This window comes from Hyaena hyaena, unplaced genomic scaffold (assembly GCF_003009895.1).
Source record: "Hyaena hyaena isolate Hyena2069 unplaced genomic scaffold, ASM300989v1 scaffold_0, whole genome shotgun sequence".
Classification (NCBI taxonomy): Eukaryota; Metazoa; Chordata; class Mammalia; order Carnivora; family Hyaenidae; genus Hyaena; species Hyaena hyaena.
Genome location: NW_024080632.1, coordinates 4,870,072 through 4,890,152, shown reverse-complemented (window position 1 = coordinate 4,890,152; position 20,081 = coordinate 4,870,072). Strand labels below are relative to the sequence as shown.

The window sequence follows — 20,081 nt, the reverse complement described above, 5'->3', positions numbered from 1 at the left end:
TACCACCGTGACCTCTTCCCCTTCTCCAGCAATCCTATTTCCTACCTGTCCTTTCCTGCTTATTTTCTCTGCGAACCAGAACGTGGATTTTCTATTCTTTTCCAGCCTGTTTCTCAGAAAGGTATCTTTTTGGTGCTAGTGTGATTATTTCTGCCACAGACATTAAGATGTTTTTATAATTTCTGAAATTTTCAGTTCTTAAAGTCTTTTTTTATTCAGGAGACAAACACTATCGATTACCATCAAAATAAATGAAAGCCCACCCCCACAAAACCCACAATGACTGAAAGCAAAATATGAGCTAACTATATAAAAATAAAAATTATTTTAAGTGATTATTTCAATATCTTTGGTAACAGTATACCGAAGAACTAAAGAGGAAAATTTTAACTTGAGTTGTCAATCATGTACTGAAATTATTCTATACTTGTCATATTTCAAAAGGTGCAAAGAACAGAAAGCCAACCTGACGAGTAAGTTTCACTTCAAAATAATTCTTACCCTCAAAATTTTAGGGCTGCTGTAATAAGCCATGCTCAGGGCTTCGGTTTCTTCACACTGTTCCAAATGTATCCTTCTGGTGCACTTAACAGCTTGGTTCACCAGAAATGCTAGAAATCATAACATTCCCCAGGGGGAAAAAAAGCGAGAGAGAAATTTTTCAAGTGTCCAATGGTAACTAAAAACTTGTAATTGAACTAACACCATAAAATAAGTTAGAACACAGACATACAACATGCTTAAAATAGGGTTTAAAAATTATATTTTGAATAGGTTATACATTCACACAATTCAAAAGGCACAAAAGGCTATTGAGAGTCTCCCTCCAGCCCTTGTCGCTTCCGCCATCCCCTCCAGCCACCACCAGAGACAACTGCTTCTCTCCAGAGACAATCAGCATCAAGTTTGTTGTGTATTTCTGGAAATATTCTATGCAAATAAAAGCGTGGGTATACGTATTTTTAGTATTTCTTTCCCCTTTTGGAAACAAATACATGCTATACATTCTGCCCTTCACTTTTTTTCACTGAACAATATATTTTGAAGTTCATTCTACCTCAGAGTATGATGAGATTTCTCCTCCCATTTTTTAGGGATAATTAGTACTCTATTAATATATCTGTCATAATTTATTCAACCAGTTCCACACTAACGGATGCTGAAGCCGTCCCTGGCTTTGCCATCATGAACAACGCTGTAATCTACGATTTTGCATGTGGGCCAGAAGCTCTGTAGGACCAACTCCTAGAAGCAGAACACTGGGTCAAAGGGCATACTCATTTGCAATTTTGAGACATCCTGCTAAACTGCTTTTCACAGAGGCTGTACCGACTTATGGTCCCACCAGGTATGTAAGATCAATGCCTACTTCTCCAGAGCCTTAAATTTCTTAAGCTGTGCCAATCCATTAGATGGAAATGGTACCTCGCTTTGGTTTTAATTTAGACTGTTCCTTTTGTGAGCAAGGTTGAGCATCTTTTCAACAGAATCCATTTCCATTCCTGTACGAAATGATGTTTCATCAGGCCACATGCGACCACACACTACTCAGCTAGCTTCTTCACTGTGGTGCCACCTTACGGATTGGAGAGCTGTGCCAGCTGCCTCTCACTGCCAGGATGGTGACTCCACAGCGTCTATGATGCTCCTAAAAGGAGAAGCAGGCCCCATGGGAGGCAGCTGCGTGGGCAGCATCCCTGCTCTGCCACTGCCTGAGCAAGAAACTGAATGTTTCTCGGTTTCCTCATGGAAAAAACACAAGCAAGCACTTAATACAATACCCAGCACAAAGTAAGTGTTTAATAAACATTTAGCTATTGACAAATTTTAGCTCCAGTAAAGAAACAACTTCCTCCAAACTTGGCAGGGTTAAACAACGGTGGGCTGGTTTCGGGTAGTGAGTTCCCCATCACTACAAGTACTCCTGCAGTCATATGATAGAAAAGATGTGGGGACTGGTTGGGAATCTGAACTGCATAACCTTTGAGACCTCTTTCAAAGATAGACTGTTTCTAGTTATGAAGCCTGTTCCATTATGACTACTATAAATTAAAACTAAGAGCAAACTGGGGCGCCTGGGTGGCTTAGTCGGTTAAGCGTCCGACTTTCGCTTAGGTCATGATCTCGCGGTTCGTGGGTTCGAGCCCCGCGTCGGGCTCTGTGCTGACTGCCAGCTCAGAGCCTGGAGCCTGTTTCAGTCTGTGATTCCCTCTCTCTCTGACCCTCCCCTGCTCACGCTATCTCTCTCTCTTTCTCTCCTAGAAATAAATAAAACATAAAAAAAAAAAAAAAAAAAACAAAAAACAAAAAACTAAGAGCAAACCCTGCTTATAGAGAGAGGAAAAAATGCCCACTGTCTTGTCTTACCTGCAGGGTTATCATCAGTGCAGAGAGACGACGTAAGGGGAGAAGGAAATCTCAAGAATGAATCTGAAGTCTGCAGACGAACCCCATACTGTGAACAGACCAACCAATAGCTATTATGGTGCTATTAAAAGCATTCATTCAACACTTACTAGACACCTACTATGTGCCAGGCAGCATTACAGGCATCAGGAACACATTGATGAGCAAAAAACAGATACAGCCCCGCCCACATGGAGCTTACACTCAGGTGCTCCATCCCTTTCTTTTAAGGATGTATGTCTCTGTGTGTGAGCATGTTATTGTATTTGCAGCGTTTTTTTATTACAGAACTCCTCCGGAGAGGAATGTAAGAAGCTGATATAGTATCTGCCAATGCAGACAGGAACCGGGTGGCCAGCAATAGAGGTGAGAAAGGTAATTATTTTTTACTAGCAATACTTATTTAATAAGAGATACAGTATGCATTAAAATAATAAAAATGATAGGCCTTCTTTCCCAAAACCAAACAACATGAAACTTTCCCCAGTATTCAGAACAAATTTACAGCTATTGGGTACACAGCCAATTTTCTTGAATGTTGATGCCAGCAAGGATCTAGGGAAACAAGCCCTCTCCTTTACTGGGCCTGGGAGTTTAAACTCTTGTAACCTTTCTGGAGGGCAACCTGATAACAGAGATTTTAAACTTCCATTCATTTTGCCTAAATTAATCTGGTTATAGGAATGTATCCTAAGGATTTAATTAGACAAGGATATACTTATCTATCAGAATGTTCCTTATAGATTATTTATAATAGCAAAAACTGGAAACAAATGTCTGTTAATAGTGGAATGGTTCAATAATAAACAATGATACGTACAAAGAAGGTATACTTTGTATCAGTAAACTCTAGCTCCAACAGTAGCTGTGACAAGTTACTTTCCTAGACGAAGTTTTTCTTTTTCTCGTCAGTTACATGGGGACAAGCTGTATCACTTTCAGGGTTATGTGAAGTAATGTCTGGAAAGCTTTGCCCAGTGCCTGGCACATGGAAAATGATCAAGAAATGGTAACTTTTATATTGATATGGGAAGATGCATAAGATTTATCGCTGTATAAAAAAGGAAGCTTACGGAACAACGTAGAAAACTATAAATCCTACTTCTGTACAATACTATACACACACACATACACACACACACACACACACACACACACATATATTTATAGATGCATTTAAAAATGCATACACTGGGGCACTTTGGTGGCTCAGTCAGTTAAGCGCCCGACTTTGGCTCAGGTCATGATCTCACGGTTCATGGGTTCGAGCCCCTCATCGGGCTCTGTGCTGACAGCCAGCTCAGAGTCTGGAGACTGTTTCAGATTCTGTGTCTCCCTTTCTCTCTGACTCTCCCCTGCTCACCCTGTCTCTCTCTCAGAAATAAATTTAAAAAAAAAAAAAAAACATTTAAAAGTATACATAAAACATTAAAAAATAAAAATGCATACACTAATCTATTAACGGTGATTTGCAATGTGCATTTTCATGGACACTGTGGCCTTTCCATCATATGTACCTCAATACTTTTACCTTTCAGAATTAGCACGGAATGTTTTTATATTTCTCTATTAAGATGCTTTCAAAAAATCTGAAGTTTATTCAAAGTTAATGTATATTACATTGAAAGGTTTACTAATGAATAGAATTTAAAATAGCTCATATGTTCCTAAAATCTGTAAAACTAAATATAGCTTCGAGAAGAGGACCAGGCACCCAACTAACCCACTCTGGGTCCCCAGCAGCATAACTCATGCACTCTGCTGTGTCTTTTGAGGTGGAGAAGCACAGAGAATTCTGCAGAGACAAATGCAGGCTTACTAAAGAGTTAAAAAAAAAAATCTATGTTAGAATTCATCTACTCAATTTTAATTTTTGTGATCTTTGATTTGTAGGCACTAACATGATGTTTTTCCCTCTATAATGTGAATTCTGTCTTGGGGAAGCCAGTTTTGCTTAAGAACATACTGAAAAATTGACTTACAAGGACAGGATATTTGCAACAAGATGAATGGACTTAATCAAGTTCTTGGCTCACCTCGTATTTAGCAGTACCTGGGGTGTCCGACTGGGTTGTGAAAGAAATCTCTGATTCTGAATTCAAGGAAAAGCCATCAGATGTTTCCATCAATTTATCAAAATTATTTTCATCAGGCACTTCTGGATTAATAAAGGATAATGCAGGTTTATCTGTTTTTAGAAAAAGTATTTTAAATCAGCATACAATATAATATGAGCATTATATATAATACATAATATTTTGGAAACAGCTTTTAGTAGCACTAAGGCTGATGTGAGGGGCGCCTGGGTGGCTCAGCCAGTTAAGAATCCGACTTCAGCTCAGGTCATACTCTTGCAGTTCATGAGGTTGGGCCCTGCATCAGGCTCTGTGCTGACAGCAGAGCCTGGAGCCTGCTTCAGATTCTGTATCTCCCTCTCTCTCTGCCCCTTCCCCACTCATTCTCTTTCTCTCTTTCTCAAAAATAAACATTAAAATTTTTTTAAAGGCTGATATGGAAAAAAAAGCATCTCTTTCCATATTTACTTAATCCAAAATTTCTCGAGTCTTAAGAAATAAACAGTATCCTCAGACTTGGCCTATTTCTCTAACAGTGTAGAAGTAATGGTTTGTAAAGCTTGCAGGCGAAGCACAACAAAAGCCAATAATAATCAGTCTTTCTCCAGCCCGTGGACCAAGGAGCTGGCTGCATCAACCTCTGAGGTGCAGCTCTCTGCAGATGGTGACAGGGACGAAAGACTGTTTCTACCCTCACTCAGCCACCTCCAACCAACGCCCAGGAGAACAATGTGCTGTGCATGGAACAGAGAGGAGGAAATGGGCTGGTATGCTCACTCGCCTGGTCTTACGTCATAGGACCCGACAGTAACTGACCAGTCATTACTTTAGATTACCAATCGCAGAGCATTCGCCTGGTTTTCAACTGCAAGAGAATGAACTCAAAATATAAAGACGTTCTGAAATGATGATGAAGTTTAAGATAAAATCATAAATCTGTCTCTGATCTTGGATATCTTGGTAACATTTTATACTTACATGTACTTTTGGCTCTAGATACCTATCTGAGCTCAATGCTCAGATAAAAATAAAGATCCTGTTTTCATGCAAATATTCTTAGTAAAAATAAAAGAGAAAAAAGGAAATTGAAACCAAAGCTGAACCTGATTTTCAACCATTAAACCAGGAGGCAATAAAAAAATACATAAATGTACACACAACCTAAATAAGTCTAAATTCCTATGCATGCCTACATATTATAAACACCTGTGAAATAAAGTATGCAACTTCAAAAGACAACTGCATAAGCACATTAGTTTTAATGAAACGTGCATGCCCACAAGCCTATAAAGTTATTTGTAGTCGCCTATGAAAAGGCCTCAGAAGATATACCTGAGCCAAACCATAAAATAATTGCTTGAAATCTAACTGAATGAGACATTTTTCCATAAAAGAACTTTCTAAAGAAAAAATTTCCAGGGCTTCTCAAAGTATATTACCATCAAATACTTACAGTTTGTAATATGAATGCAGAAAATAGATGGATTAATCTGGTCGACGAGTTTAAATATCCTTTGAGGTGGATTTGCTGTAAAATTTAATAAGTAGATGGCTGCTTTATGACTACAAAACTGACTATCACCCCTGGAAATTAAAAAATAATAATAGAAAATTTTAAGGCATATGCACACAATCTTAGCAAGATTATTTTAAAACTGTCAGATGCTTGTACTGTACTATGTTAACAACTACATGGAAGATATTTATGAAAGTGTGATGTTAGAACTGAATCCATTTTTATTTGGTTTATTCAGTGTTAAAATGTTTGGCATTTGAAACCTTTTCCTTTAACAGAGAAAATATTAAGACAAGTAGAATAACCTTTAAGGAAATCTTGTCAAGTACGGAATATAGATCAGGGAATAATTTTAATGTAAATGAACCTTGTAAACTCTGACACCATCAATTATAAAAGTTTGCAGAACTTCAGATTTTTTTACAAGTACCCAGAATGGATCCAAAGTTCCTTGTTTATAGAATAAATCTGCCTTCAAAAGACTGAAAATCAGAAAATGTGAAGTCATCTGGAAGTTTGGGGGCTTAGAAGTTAGGGTACAGTCAAGACTTCCACTGATCCCAGACTTGACAAACTCTAATCATTTTGATACAGGTAGGCTGTGAAGATAGTAATGTAACAAAAATGGGATCATATTCTACATGCAGCCTTAAGGCCTTTTCTCAGTATATACGGCCCAACATTTCCCATGTCATCAGTATGTTTTTGCATTATACGAAATGGCTTCATTCTATACCAAAGTATGTAAGTAAGATATACCCCAATTTTTTTTTTTTTTTTTTGCCAATTCTCTACTGTTGGCCTAGGTTGTTTCTCATTTTCCCCAATTACATATAACACTATAACATCATCCTTACACATATTTATGAATCTCTTCAGCTATTTCTTCAGGCTGTGTTCCCTGAGGTAGAACTGCTGGGTCAGAAGGTAGGTGTACTGTTCAAGGCTTCTGAGACATATTGCCAGATTCCCTCCAGAAAGGGAAGGCGCGTACTCACCAGTACCGCAATAAGAGTGCCTATGTCCCTGTACTCTTGCCAAGAATACATATTATTCAGTTTCTATGCTCTGCCAACTTCACAGGCAAAAATCTGTTACCTCATTGTTTTAATTTGACTTTTCTCATTTACTAGTGAGTGTAAACATTTTTCCATATGGTTATTGCTCACTGGTGTTTCTTCTTAGGTAAGGTGCTTCTTTATACCTACTGGACACTTTTTATTAGAATGTTTGTCTTCTCATTGGTTTGCAAGAATCAATATTTTTAAGAATCTCCTTTGTCATATGTTGTACATTTTTTCCATTTACTACCTTTCAATGTTATGGTGCTTTTGTCATAAATAACACATAAATATGGTGTTTTTTAATTTTTTTAAGATTTTATTTTTGGGGCACCTAGGTGGCTCAGTCAGTTAAGTGTTGGACTCTTGATCTTAGCTCAGGTCTTGATCTCAGGGTTGTGAGTTCAAGCCCGGCATTAGGCTCCATGCTAGGCATGGCTCCATGCTGGGCATGGAGCCTTACTTAAAAAAATATTTTTTTTTAACCTAAAGGTTTTATTTTTAAGTAATCTCTACACCCAACATGGGGCTTGAACTCACAACCCCGAGATCAAGAGTCACATGCTCCACCAACTGAGCCAGCCAGGCACCCCTTAATTTTTTAAATAAAATTATTAATCTTTTCTTTTATGGTGTGCCTGTGGGCTTATGCTTAAAAGACATTCCTTAACCTAAGATTAACAAATGTTCATCTATATTTTTCATTTATTCATTAATTTTTTTTTTAACATTTCACCCTTTGATCTATTGGTAATTTACTTTGGTATAATGCTATAAAGCAGAAGTCTAACATTTTTATTTTTCAATAGTTATCATCTTACATCATTTAATGAATGATCCAAACTTTACTCCATTGTTGTAAAATACCATAGTTACTATATATTAAATAAATAGGAAAAAAATACACAACATTATGTGGGTTTTTAAAATCAGTACACAGAACTGATTTTTGGCCTTTCTATTCTCACCCCATGATTTACCTATCTATCTTGAAGTAATATGCATTACTTTCATTATTATAATGTTACATGTTTGAAAGCTGATAGTTTGCTCTTCTTATTCAATGTCTTGGCCATTCTCAGGTTTATTTTTCTAGATGAATTTTCAATCATGTTGATGCATTATCCCTCCTCCATCTGACAATGGAATTACACTTACACATTTTTTAAACTTTTATCTATTTAATTATTTGAGAGAGAGAGAGAGAGAGAGAGAGTGAGCAGGGGACAGGCAGAGAAAGAGAGAGAGAATCCCAAGCACACTGTGTGCTGCCAGCACACGAACCACAAGACCATGACCTAAGCTGAAATCAAGGGCCAGATGCCCAACGAAGCCACCCAGGCACCCCCACAAATTAAGTTTTTACAAGTTGGTTTAAGTGTTTACATAATGATTCTTCTCATCCCACTACAAAAATTCTCTCTCCATGTATTCAAATTCAAATATTTTAGGTCTTTCACCATATTTCAGTTTTCTTCACACAAATTCTAAGTACTTATGTTTTATGTGACATTTCTATGGGGTGTTATGAATAGAAGCCATTTTCATTGTATTTTTTTGATGGTTATTGCTGAAGTATAAGGAAGCTATCAATTCATTTTATAAGTGGCCACTTTTCCAAAAGCTCTGTATAGTTCTAATGGCATATCGGTCATTACTGTGGGCATAAAGAATATTTCTGAAAACCGGTAAGTAGTATTTATAAGATCCAGCACTGAAAAATTTACGAGACCTACTGGGTCTAAAAGGCTGCACAAGAGTTAGAGAATACAAGGATGGCATTGGCCAAGGATGGGTAATGTACTGATGGAGTCTAGAAAACTCTTGAGTACCAAAGTTAGGCTGTGTAGAGGAGACAAGATGGGGGTTAGTGGGAAATAGGATCTGAGTTTGGGGATAGATCTGAATTCAGGCTAAGAAGTCTGTAGTTAACGAGAGCTTCTGAAGGCTTTTTTATGGCAACTGACAAGATGTGACCTCATACAGAGGGAGTAGCAGTGGACAGACGCAAGTCCTAGTGTAAGGAATCCAGTAGAATGGGACTCCTCACTCTTCCCCTTCCGGTCTGCCCACTCTCAAATCCCGTGCAGTGGAGGAGTATCGGTTCTGCGTAGGTCTCTCGTCATGACCGTCCCCGTGGAGAGGAGGGCACCTGTTCACACCTCCAACAGTTTCTTACTTGGTGCCCTGCCACCAGGCTTAGGCCCTGTGACCCATCATCATCCGTGCTGCCACAGAACTGCTTAAGGTCGGAATCTAATCCCCTCATACCCTGGCACCCTGCAGAATTCAGGACGAAACCCAAACCCTTCAGCCTACACCCAAGGCCCCTCGGGATCTGACCCTGGCCACTGCGACACACTCCTCTCAGCCCTGCTCTCCAGCTGCACTCAGCTACCTGCAGTTAAGGCAATGGGCCGTGCTCCCCCTCATGTACTCTGTCATTCGGCTCCCTTGGCCTAGAATGCCTTCCCCTGATTCCATGCTGCCAACTTCTACTCGTCCTTCAGGACCCAGCTCAGATGGTCTTTTCTAGAAAGACTTCCCTAGGCCAACTGCCTAGGTTAGATGCCATTCCTCTCCGTTGTCTCAGTGCCTGGGGCAGAAGTGCCACCCACTCCTCTATCTCCCTTTGTGAGTGAAGTCTTTGAGGGCCTGGCTGCATGTAGCTCATCTTCTATCCCTGGTGCTCATGGAAGCTACAGCCAGGTGTGAAAGACATCTAGACTGAGAAGGCAAAGAAGCGGCAGGAGTCAGGGAAGCATCCAGGTTCTGGCCTGGGTGTCTTCCTGAGAGAACAATGGTAGAGAAGTCAAAAGAGAATACCAGAGGGCCGGTTTGGCATGGAGGGGAGAATCTCACTCAAACAGTCAACTCACTTCTAATGACGGCCAACTATGTGGCAGGGGCTAGACTAGACACTAGTGACAGAAAGTGTGTAGGAGGGATATTATTCTTGCTTTCATGAAACTCACATCTAGTGAGGAAAACAGACATTAATCTAATAGTCTTAACAGTAAATTTACAAATCATTAGATAATAGAATTAGCTGTTGACAGTTTAGCAAATGTAAATAAACCTTTTATGAATTAGAACCTACATAATGAAAATAATCAATTAATTAGGATTATTAACTTTTATTTCACTATTTTTACACTTCGTATTTAAGAGAAAATCATAAGTAAAACTAACTCATGGGAACACAAACTCGTGTAGCCACTCTGGAAAACAGTATGGACGCTCCTCAAAAAAATTAAAAATAGAACTACTCTACAACCCAGCAATTGCACTACTAGGTATTTATCCAAAGGATAAAGGTGTGCTGTTTCAAAGAGGCACGTGTACCCCAATGTTTATAGCAGCACTACTGACAATAGCCGAAGTTTGGAAAGAGCCCAAATGTCAACTGACAGATGAATGAAGATGTGGAATATATAGATACAACACACACACACACACACACACACAATGGAGTATTACTCGGCAATCAAAAAGAATGAAATCTTGCCATTTGCAACTACGTGGATAGAACTAGAAGGTATTATGCTAAGTGAAATTAGCCACTCAGAGAAAGACAAGGATTATATGACTTCACTCACATGAGGACTTTAAGATACAAAACAGATGAACATAAGGGAAGGGAAGCAAAAATAGTATAAAAACAAGAAGGGGGGCAAAACATAAGAGACTCTTAAATATAGAGAACAAATTGAGGGCTGCTGGAGAGGCTGTTGGTAGAGAAATGGGGTAAATGGTGGGGGCATTGGTGAGGACACTTGTTGGCATGAGCACTAGGTATTACACACGGGATGAATCACTGGAATCTACTCCTGAAATCATTGTAGCACTATATGCTAACTTGGATGTAAATTAAAAAATAAATTAAAAAAAGAATATTCATAAAAGTAACCACTTTTTAAATGTAAATAAATAAATAAATAAATAAAGGGGGGGAAAAAACTAAACAAAATTCTGAGATTCTTTCCTGAGGGCACTATGGATTCAGCTCTAACATCTATACCAGAAGTCCACAAACCACACCTAACTTTGTAAAGATTTATTGAAACACAGTCATGCCCATTCATTTACACACCACCTATGGATGCTTTTGTTCATTGATGGTAGAGTTGAGGAAGTTGCAACAGAGACCACTGGTCTATGAAGCTTTTTTTTTTAAGTTTATTTATTTATTTTGAGAAAAAGAGTACACATGAGAGGGTCAGAGAGAGGGAGGCGAGAGGGGTTGAGGGAGAGAGGGGGAATGAATCTCAAGCAGGCTCTACATTATGTTGGTGTGGAGCCTGATGCGGGATTCAAACTCATGAATCATGAGATCATGACCTGAGCCGAAATCAAGAGTTGGTCACTCAACCACCTAAGCCACCCAGGCACCCCTGGCCTGTGAAGCTTAAAGTATTTATTATGTGGCCTTTTACAGGAAAGTTTGCTGTCCCACATTCTAAATAGTCTATATCTAAAATTCAGCTCTAATAAAAAGAAGACATTCTAAATAATGATCTCAAATTGGGATCCGAAATCTCTCTCAGGCTCCTGTTACTTACTAAGGCAGAAAAACAGAATAATTTAACCATGGTGTAGACCAGTTAGCCAGAAAAATAATCTAACTAAAACATGTCATTCTCCAAACATTTTTACAATATTAGGAGTAGATTCAATTCCTCACTGGTCAAAAAAATAGTTCCTCATGGGACAGACACATCCTACTTCCAAAAAGCATTCAATCTACCAAGTATCAACTGCTACAATTTACTACAAGACTAAATTTAAGTTAGCTTTCTCTGAATAATAAACTGGTCCCATCCTGAATAAATTAACCTTTTTTAAGTGCTATATTTTTAAAAGAGCTTTGAAATCGGAATTATGAGAAACAAATCATTCAGAAGAGATTATTTCTTCACCTTATAACAGACTGGGAATGTTAGCTGCCATTGTTCTCCAATACAGTATGAACGGTGAGAATTTCCAGTAGATTTTACACATCAGAAAAGTATGAACCAAGCTTTCCTATGTTTAATTTTTGTTACAAGTACTATATCCACAACAAAAGCTGTAAAATTAAACTGCACTTTTCACCCTAGGCTATATATAGATGACAAATTCACCTATACAAAAATGTGCACATTATCGGTTTACAAATCAGAGTGAAATGTAATTCAGTCTCCGGAAACAAAGATTTCCTTATACTTTCAACAAAGTAGACTCTCTCTTCTCTTTTGCCTGCACAATCAGCTGGCTAGATGCAAATAAGGCATACTCCAAACATATTGGTTTGGACAGCATGGCTTCTGAAGGATGCAAAATTCAGGAAGCCAGGTTTGGGTTTTTCAGCCTGGAAGAGTTTTCACTTTCTGTCCCCAGATCTTATAATCTTGGTCCAGTTCCATCAAAACTGCATGCATCACAAACTTACGTTACACTCGGAACTGAACAGGCAGAAAAGACACTGAAATCCACGGAGCTGCAATCGGGATCACAACAGCAGTTGACGTCACACTGTGCTGGAGACAAGTCACAGACACACAGAGCAGCAACTATAGAAACAAAAGAGGTGGGATGGAGAGCTTCATAATCAGCAGGGAGTGACTGCCCCCTGCCACTGCAAAGTACCAAAACTCCATAGCATACAAAAGGTCCATTTTATTTTTCCTACTGCACTTTGGGTTGACACTGGGGAGCAGGACGGATTTGTGAAGTGAAAATTAGTCGGTTTGAATACTCCTCAATCTGAAGTTTCCCCAAAATAGCTAATCCTCTGACTCATTTGGAAAGTTCTGTTTGTGCTTTACCTACAAAGATTTCTCCTAAGCTGACTATGAAACCTAGACATTTGTATTTTTCAAAACATCCAGGTGATGCTGATAATTTAAGAACCAGCAATGCTAAATCACTTGCCGGACTGTAAGAACCACTGGTGTAAGAGTACAGATTCCCAGGCCCCTCTTTGGGAGGTCCTCACTCAGAGGAAGAGCCCAATGAAGGCCGCCAGGAATCAGGGTGCTCAATCTTGTTTCTCTCCTCAGATTCACCTGTGGCTTTGAAACTGAGCCCACATTCACGAACTACTGACATAAAATCAAACTGGCTCAGGTGCTTTGTACTTGGGGTTCTGGAAATATCTCTGATAACTTAGACAATAAAGCACAGGAGGGGAGATAGAAAGGGTAGAAATCTCCCCAGTCTGTAATATTTAATTTTTAATAATAATGACTATCTGAATTTTTAAATCCCTATTTTGTTCTGTCAAACAGGAGAGAAATAACCCTTTTAAAGATGGCAGAGCATAAGAATGACACATACTGGGGCACCTGGGTGGCTCAGTCGGTTGAGTGGCCGACTTCAGCTCAGGTCATGATCTCACAGTTTGTGAGTTCGAGCCCCACATCAGGCTCTGTGCTGATAGCCTGGAGCCTGCTTCCGATTCTGTGTCTGCCTCTCTCTCTGCTCCACCTCTGCTTGTACTCTCTCAAAAATGAATAAACATTTAAAAAAAAAAAAAAAAAGAATGATACATACTGAATTCATGGTAGTAATTATTCCTGGGAAGGGGAGAATAAGATCACGCTTTAGTCTTACCTATAATGTTTTGTTTCCTTTAAAAAAAAAAAAAACTCACACAAAACAAACAAGGATCTCAAGCAAATATTGGTAGAGAGTCAACATTCCGATTTGCATGAGGGAACTATTTCACAACAAAAATCAACTTTAGAAAAACATAGCTCAAAAAAGGTACAATAGCATACTCTGGAAAGAAGTGTAAGAATAAGAGGAAGGTTTTGCCAATAAATACACAATCCTTTCTTCATCTGAGACACAAAAGTTTCCCCCTTAAGCTTACATACTTCCCTCTAGCCAAGGACTCTCCAATGTGCTTAGTGAAATGAAAAGGCAACTCGCGCACACTAGCGTTAAAAAAAAATAGTGTTGAGGTTCCCTGTCTTATGTGTTAAAATTACAGTCTTGACTTGTTTTTCAAAACTCAAAACCCTTGAAAGTAACTATAAGACTAGTAAGGACAAAGCAATAGTGTTTAATAACTCCACTTAGGGAAGAAGAAAAAAAAAAAAGGTCTCTATCCAGGATGTGAGTGTACTTAATCAGCCAACAAGTATCTGCTGAGCACTCCCAAGGTCTAAGTAGCACTCAGCTGCTCTTCTATACCTCTTAACATCTACATGCCTGGCTCCAGAGCAAAATACTAATGACCAGAGCTCAGACCGAGACTAAAGTTATCATTCTCTTCCACCTGTAACCCTTTCTGCACATGGTGTCCAGTTCTTCACTCAGTCAGCTCCTGCTCCAACACATACCAGGGATGGGACCTAAAATCGGGCAAGTAATTCACCCACCTGGAAAATAGGGATAACCTACACCATCGGGGATTAAATGAGATACATTAAAGATGAAAAGCTTAGCAGAGCCTGCTACACAGTAAGCAGTTAATAAATGCCAGCTGTCGTTTATTATAGTCACAGATCTAGAGAGGGATCTTATCATTATAATCCCAGATCTAGAGAGGGATCATTTAAAAAGATGAAGTGCAAATGCACCCTCTATACTGGAAAAACTGCCCTGAACACATGCCCTAATAATGATGGTTCACAAATAGATCCATTTTGGGGAGAAACCAATAAACAGATGAAAATACTTAGATGAATAAAAGACAACTCAGTCCAAACCTTAGAGAATTTTGGATATTGAATTCTGTTCCCATTTATCATTTATTTACCTCCCCTACTAATTCACCAAATCAACAGTTTCAATATAGAAGTTTGATTTACATACACTGAAAAAGAAAATGTATTTCTCTGTACTTTTCCTTACTCATAAAGGAGGCCCTCTGGAAAAATGATATTTCAGGAACTGAAGTCCTAGAGTACACAGTGTCAGCCGATCACGACTTTGCTACTTACTGAGACTTACTCAAGATCTTTTTCTCACAAGGGGAAAAAAGTACTGCATACCTACTGGGGTTACAGTCAGAGGACTTAAAGATTTTGGTTTTTGGTTTGGTTTTTTTTACTAAGAACCCTCACCCAAAAAAAATGCATATTCACAAAATTTTGCATTCTGGGCATCTCAGGGTTACAGCCATCCCCTTACTCATCCATGTCATATCACATTATAAAATATTCACCAATGTGTAACTCCAGCATTAGATTACTTTCTGAGAAATATGTTAATTATCCCTAATGATGAATCCTAAGAGGTGGGCATAACCCCTCACCTCATCACCTCCCACCTCCAACTCAACATGGGAGGAATCCTGGGTTTTCATAATTCGAGTTAATGGACAAGGGCCTAGTCACATTTAGTAAGCTAGACACTTGGCATCTCTAATAAAGGAAAAGTTCAACGCATCTTATGCATTCAACTTCCATAATTTCCCAGAAACGTTGGATTTACACAATTTCACCTTCGGCTGCAAAGGTGTAATGATTCGTTCATTATTACCTTTAGCATTAATGTTGTCGAGGACCCCTGCAAGTAATTTCAAAGATTTTATATTGTTCCACTATGCTCTGTGCGCTTCGATTTTCTCATGTGTAGGGGAGGGATACTGACGTCTACCCCTAAGGGCGGCTGAGAGAATCAAGGCCTATGAAATACTCAGGAATACCTGCACACATATAGGTGTTCCATAAATGTTAACTGTCATTGTCACATCCTCACCCGGGCTAACCGCTCCAGGTTGGATCACTCTGGATCCCCCAGGAGTTGCCACTTGGTACCCACCGTCCGTGACCGGGGTAGGCCTGGGGCCAGAGAACGACCCGGGGGCCTTGGGGGTTCCGGGGGGCCTAGGAGACAAGGCGGGTCGGAGAGTCGTCCAGGCTGCCTCCGTAGAGTTGAAGCCCTCCGTCGTCACAGGCAGAGTGGCTGCGGTCTGGGCACTCACGGAGGCCCAGCAATCCAGGAGCACAAGAAGGAGCGGCCGAAGGCCTTGGGAACCCATCGCCCCGCGGAACCCCACGCGACCCGCAGCGGGGACCACGCGCGTTGCCTGGCAACCGCGGCGGCCTGGCGCGGGGCATTATGGGAAGGGTCCCGCGAGGCCACACGAGACCGCGGGGGCGGTGGGCGGTGCCTGGGTACGGCGGGCTACGAGGGGCGGGGACGGGGGCGGGGCGGGGCGGGGACGGGGGCGGGGCGAGGGATGAGGACCTGGCGTGGTGTGAGGCTAGTGGGAGCTAGTAGGGGGGAAGGGATTGTAAATGTCCGCGGTACTTTGCAAACCAACTTCCAGACTTGTTTAAAAAATGCGTGTTTTCAAATACTGTCCTGGGATTCAGACTCAGTAAGTCTAGAGTAGGGTCCAAGAATCAATATATATGTTTTTTTAATTACGTGATTTTTTATGGTATTTTTGTGGTATATTGCCAGACTTTATTTTTTATGTTTTATTTTAGAGACAGAGAGCATGAGTAGGGGAGAGGGACGGGCAGAGAGAAAACCTTAGGCAGACTGCACACTCAGGGAGGAACCCCACGTGGGGCTCAATTCCACGATATTGGGATGGATGGTGACCTGAAGTGAAACCAAGAGTCCAGTGCTTAATAGAGTGAGCCACCCAGACACCCCCAGGAATCAATATTTTTAACAAATGTCCTGACGCAACCAGTAATGGGAGGGAACTTTGGGAACCTATCTCCTAAAGCTACTAAATATATATATATATGTACATATATATATTTAATTTGTAATGTTTATTATTTTGAAAGAGAGAGAGACAGAGTGTGAGCACAGGAGGGGCAAAGAGAGAGGGAGACACAGAATCAGAAGCAGGCTCCAGGCTCTGAGCTGTTAGCACAGAGCCCAAGGGACTTGAACCCATGGGGCTGTGAGATCATGACCTGAGCTGAAGTTGGCTCCTTAACCAACTAAGCCACCCAGCCACCCCTATAACTACTAAATATTAAAGGAACACAGAGAACAGATCACTGTCCTTGAATTTTCTCTGTGCCATATGATGTTGACACTTGCTTTGCCTTTTTTGTATTAGATGGCCAAGTCTAAGGGGACTGCCAGATAACTTCTAGTCACCCGGTTGTAATAAGGGGACAAATGAACACTTTTTTACAGACAAAAATTGATGAAAATTAAACAATGATTTACAAGTTTTAAAAGAAAAGAAAGAAAACAAATCTGTATGTAACTCTACCAAAGGGGATGGAGACCACAAGACTTAAGGAAGCCCCTACAATGTAAGCTGGCTTATTTATTTATTTATTTATTTATTTATTTTTTTTTTTTTACTATTAGAAAATAATGTTTATTTTTATTTATTTTTTTTTTTACAAATAGTTTATTGTCAAATTAGTTTCTACATAACACTCAGTGCTCATCCCCAAAGTGCCCTCCTTCATGCCCATCCCCCCCTCCCCCCCACATCCATCAGTCCTCAGTTTTTGTCAGCATTCAAGAGTCTCTCATGGTTTGCCTCTCTCCCTTTCCCCCACCATTTCCGCCCTTCTTCTCCCCCTTGTTCCTCCGTCAAGTTCCTCCTAATCCTCCTATACGTGCAAACATATGATATTTGTCCTTCTCTGCCTGACTTATTTCGCTCAGCATAACACCCTCAAGGTCCATCCATGTTGCTACACATGGCCAGATTTCATTGTTTCTCATTGCCATGTAGTATTCCATGGTATAGATAAACCACATCTTCTTGATCCATTCATCTGTTGATGGACACTTAGGCTCTTTCCATGTTTTAGCTATTGTGGAGAGTGCTGCTATGAACATTGGGGTACATGTGCTCCTATGCCTCAGCATTTCTGTATCCCTTGGGTAAATTCCTAGCAGTGCTATTGCTGGGTCATAAGGGAGTTCTATTGTTAGTTTCCTGAGGAACCTCCACACTGTTTTCCAGAGGGGCTGTACCAGTTTACATTCCCACCAACAGTGTAGGAGGGTGCCCGTTTCTCCACATCCTCGCCAGCATCTAGAGTTCTCTGATTTGCTCATTTTAGCCACTCTGACTGGCGTGAGGTGGTATCTCAGTGTGGTTTTGATTTGTATTTCCCTGATGAGGAGGGATGCTGAGCATCGTTTCATGTGTCTGTTGGCCATCTGGATGTCCTCTTTGGAGAAGTGTCTGTTCATGTCTTCTGCCCATTTCTTCACTGGGTTGTTTGTTTTTCGGGCGTGGAGTTTGGTGAGTTCCTTATAGATTCTGGATATTAACCCTTTATCTGATATGTCATTTGCAACTATCTTTTCCCATTCCGTTGGTTGCCTATTAATTTTCTGGGTTGTTTCCTTGGCTGTGCAGAAGCTTTTAATCTTGATGAGGTCCCAACAGTTTATTTTTGCTCTCGATTCCCTTGCTTTTGGGGATGTGTCAAGTAAGAAGTTGCTGCGGTGGAGGTCAAGGAGGTTGTTTCCTGCTTTCTCCTCTAGGGTGTTGATAGTTTCCTGTCTCACGTTCAGGTCCTTTATCCATTTTGAGTTGATTTTTGTGCATGGTGTGAGAAAATGATCTAGTTTCATTCTTCTGCATGTTGCTGTCCAGTTCTCCCAACACCATCTGTTAAAAAGGCTGTCTTTTTTCCATTGGATATTCTTTCCTGCTTTGTCAAAGATCAGTTGGCTGTATACTTTTGGGTCCACTTCTGAGTTCTCAATTCTGTTCCATTGGTCTATGGGTCTGTTTTTGTGCCAATACCATACTGTCTTGAGGATGACAGCTTTGTAGTAGAGGCTGAAGTCTGGGATGGTGATACCTCCCGTTTTGGTTTTATTTTTCAGTATTACTTTCGCTATTCGGGGTCTTTTGTGGTTCCATACAAATTTTTGGATAGTTTGTTCTAGTTTTGAGAAGTATGCTGGTGCAATTTTGATGGGAATTGCATTGAATGTGTAGAGTTAAGCTGGCTTATTTATAAAGATACCCCAGTCCAGGGATGTTGCCTATATCATTGACCCTTAACCTCCTTACAGTTCAGAAGTAAATGTCAAAATACTTAAAATCTCATGGTATTTACTCAAGAAACACATTTACCAATTCAGAAAAATGCCAAAACAGTACATATATCTAGTTTGTTAAATTTATACAGCAAAACTGAATCATCAAAGTGACACTTGTAGCACCTTTCTCTGGCATACCCGCAAAAGTATAGAAAAATATAATTGGATCAAATGTATACTACAGATATTTTTTTTTTTTCTACAAAGGATTATTTTAACATCTGACTGAAATTCTGGATCACTTTTAATAACTGATGTAATGCTTCCCTTTAAAAAACAAGAACAAAAACAAAACTGTATTTTCCAAACCTTAATTTCATAACTTCTAAATCCAGGACTTACTGTTGTTTTTTGAAACCTTCTCTTTGCTTCCAGGTACTACTTTTCTTTTTATATTTTATTGTTTATTATTTTTTTAAGAGAGAGAGAGACTCTCAAGCAGGCTTTGCACTGTCATCGCAGAGCCTGATGAAGGGCTCGAACTCATGAATCGTTAGATAGTGACCTGAGCCAAAATCAAAAGTCAGATGCTGAACCGAATGAGCCACCCAGTAAACCCTCCTGCCCTGTACTACTTTCCTTTCTGTTCCTTAATATTTGTGAATCTCTTTGCCCTGTTTTCTGTTTTGAAATTTTAGACTGCTGGATTAAATTTTGATGAGGTGCCTTTTGGCTCCAACATTTTCATTTTTATCATTTGGGAAATAATCTTCCCACCCCTTTTTGTCCAATTTCAAACACTCAGTTGGTTGCCCAAAGGTAATTTTATGACATCTTGCAAAGTTGAAATGAGGGCCACAGTCAACTCAGATCCATTTTGCAAACCTTGGGAACATTGAAACTTTTCATTTCACATGTGACCCATTTCTGCCAGGCTTTTTCATCTTTCAACCCAGATGGTCTTTTCTCCCTGCTTTCTCCCCAGCCCTTGGCAGTTTCCTTCATTAGGATGGAAGGACACAAGGAAGGCTAAGATCAATTTCCATATTTTTTCCAACACTGCATCATTTGGGTTGAGCATAATTGCCTGTGATT

The 20,081-nt window shown here is 39.9% G+C and overlaps 1 protein-coding gene across 1 annotated transcript in view; it reads right to left on the bottom strand.

Annotated features, from left to right (window-relative positions):
* The window catches only part of TCTN1 (tectonic family member 1), a 28,228-nt gene extending 12,131 nt beyond the window's left edge, over window positions 1-16,097 (bottom strand). Inside the window, exons 1-6 of the mRNA XM_039228905.1 lie at window positions 15,813-16,097; window positions 12,490-12,610; window positions 5,935-6,065; window positions 4,443-4,594; window positions 2,368-2,455; window positions 502-611 (exon numbers count right to left, since the gene is read on the bottom strand). Coding sequence (XP_039084836.1) covers window positions 502-611; window positions 2,368-2,455; window positions 4,443-4,594; window positions 5,935-6,065; window positions 12,490-12,610; window positions 15,813-16,032 — 822 coding nt within the window. The 5' untranslated portion in view covers window positions 16,033-16,097. The remainder of the gene's footprint in view (window positions 1-501; window positions 612-2,367; window positions 2,456-4,442; window positions 4,595-5,934; window positions 6,066-12,489; window positions 12,611-15,812) is intronic.
* Between the last annotated feature and the right edge of the window lie 3,984 nt (window positions 16,098-20,081).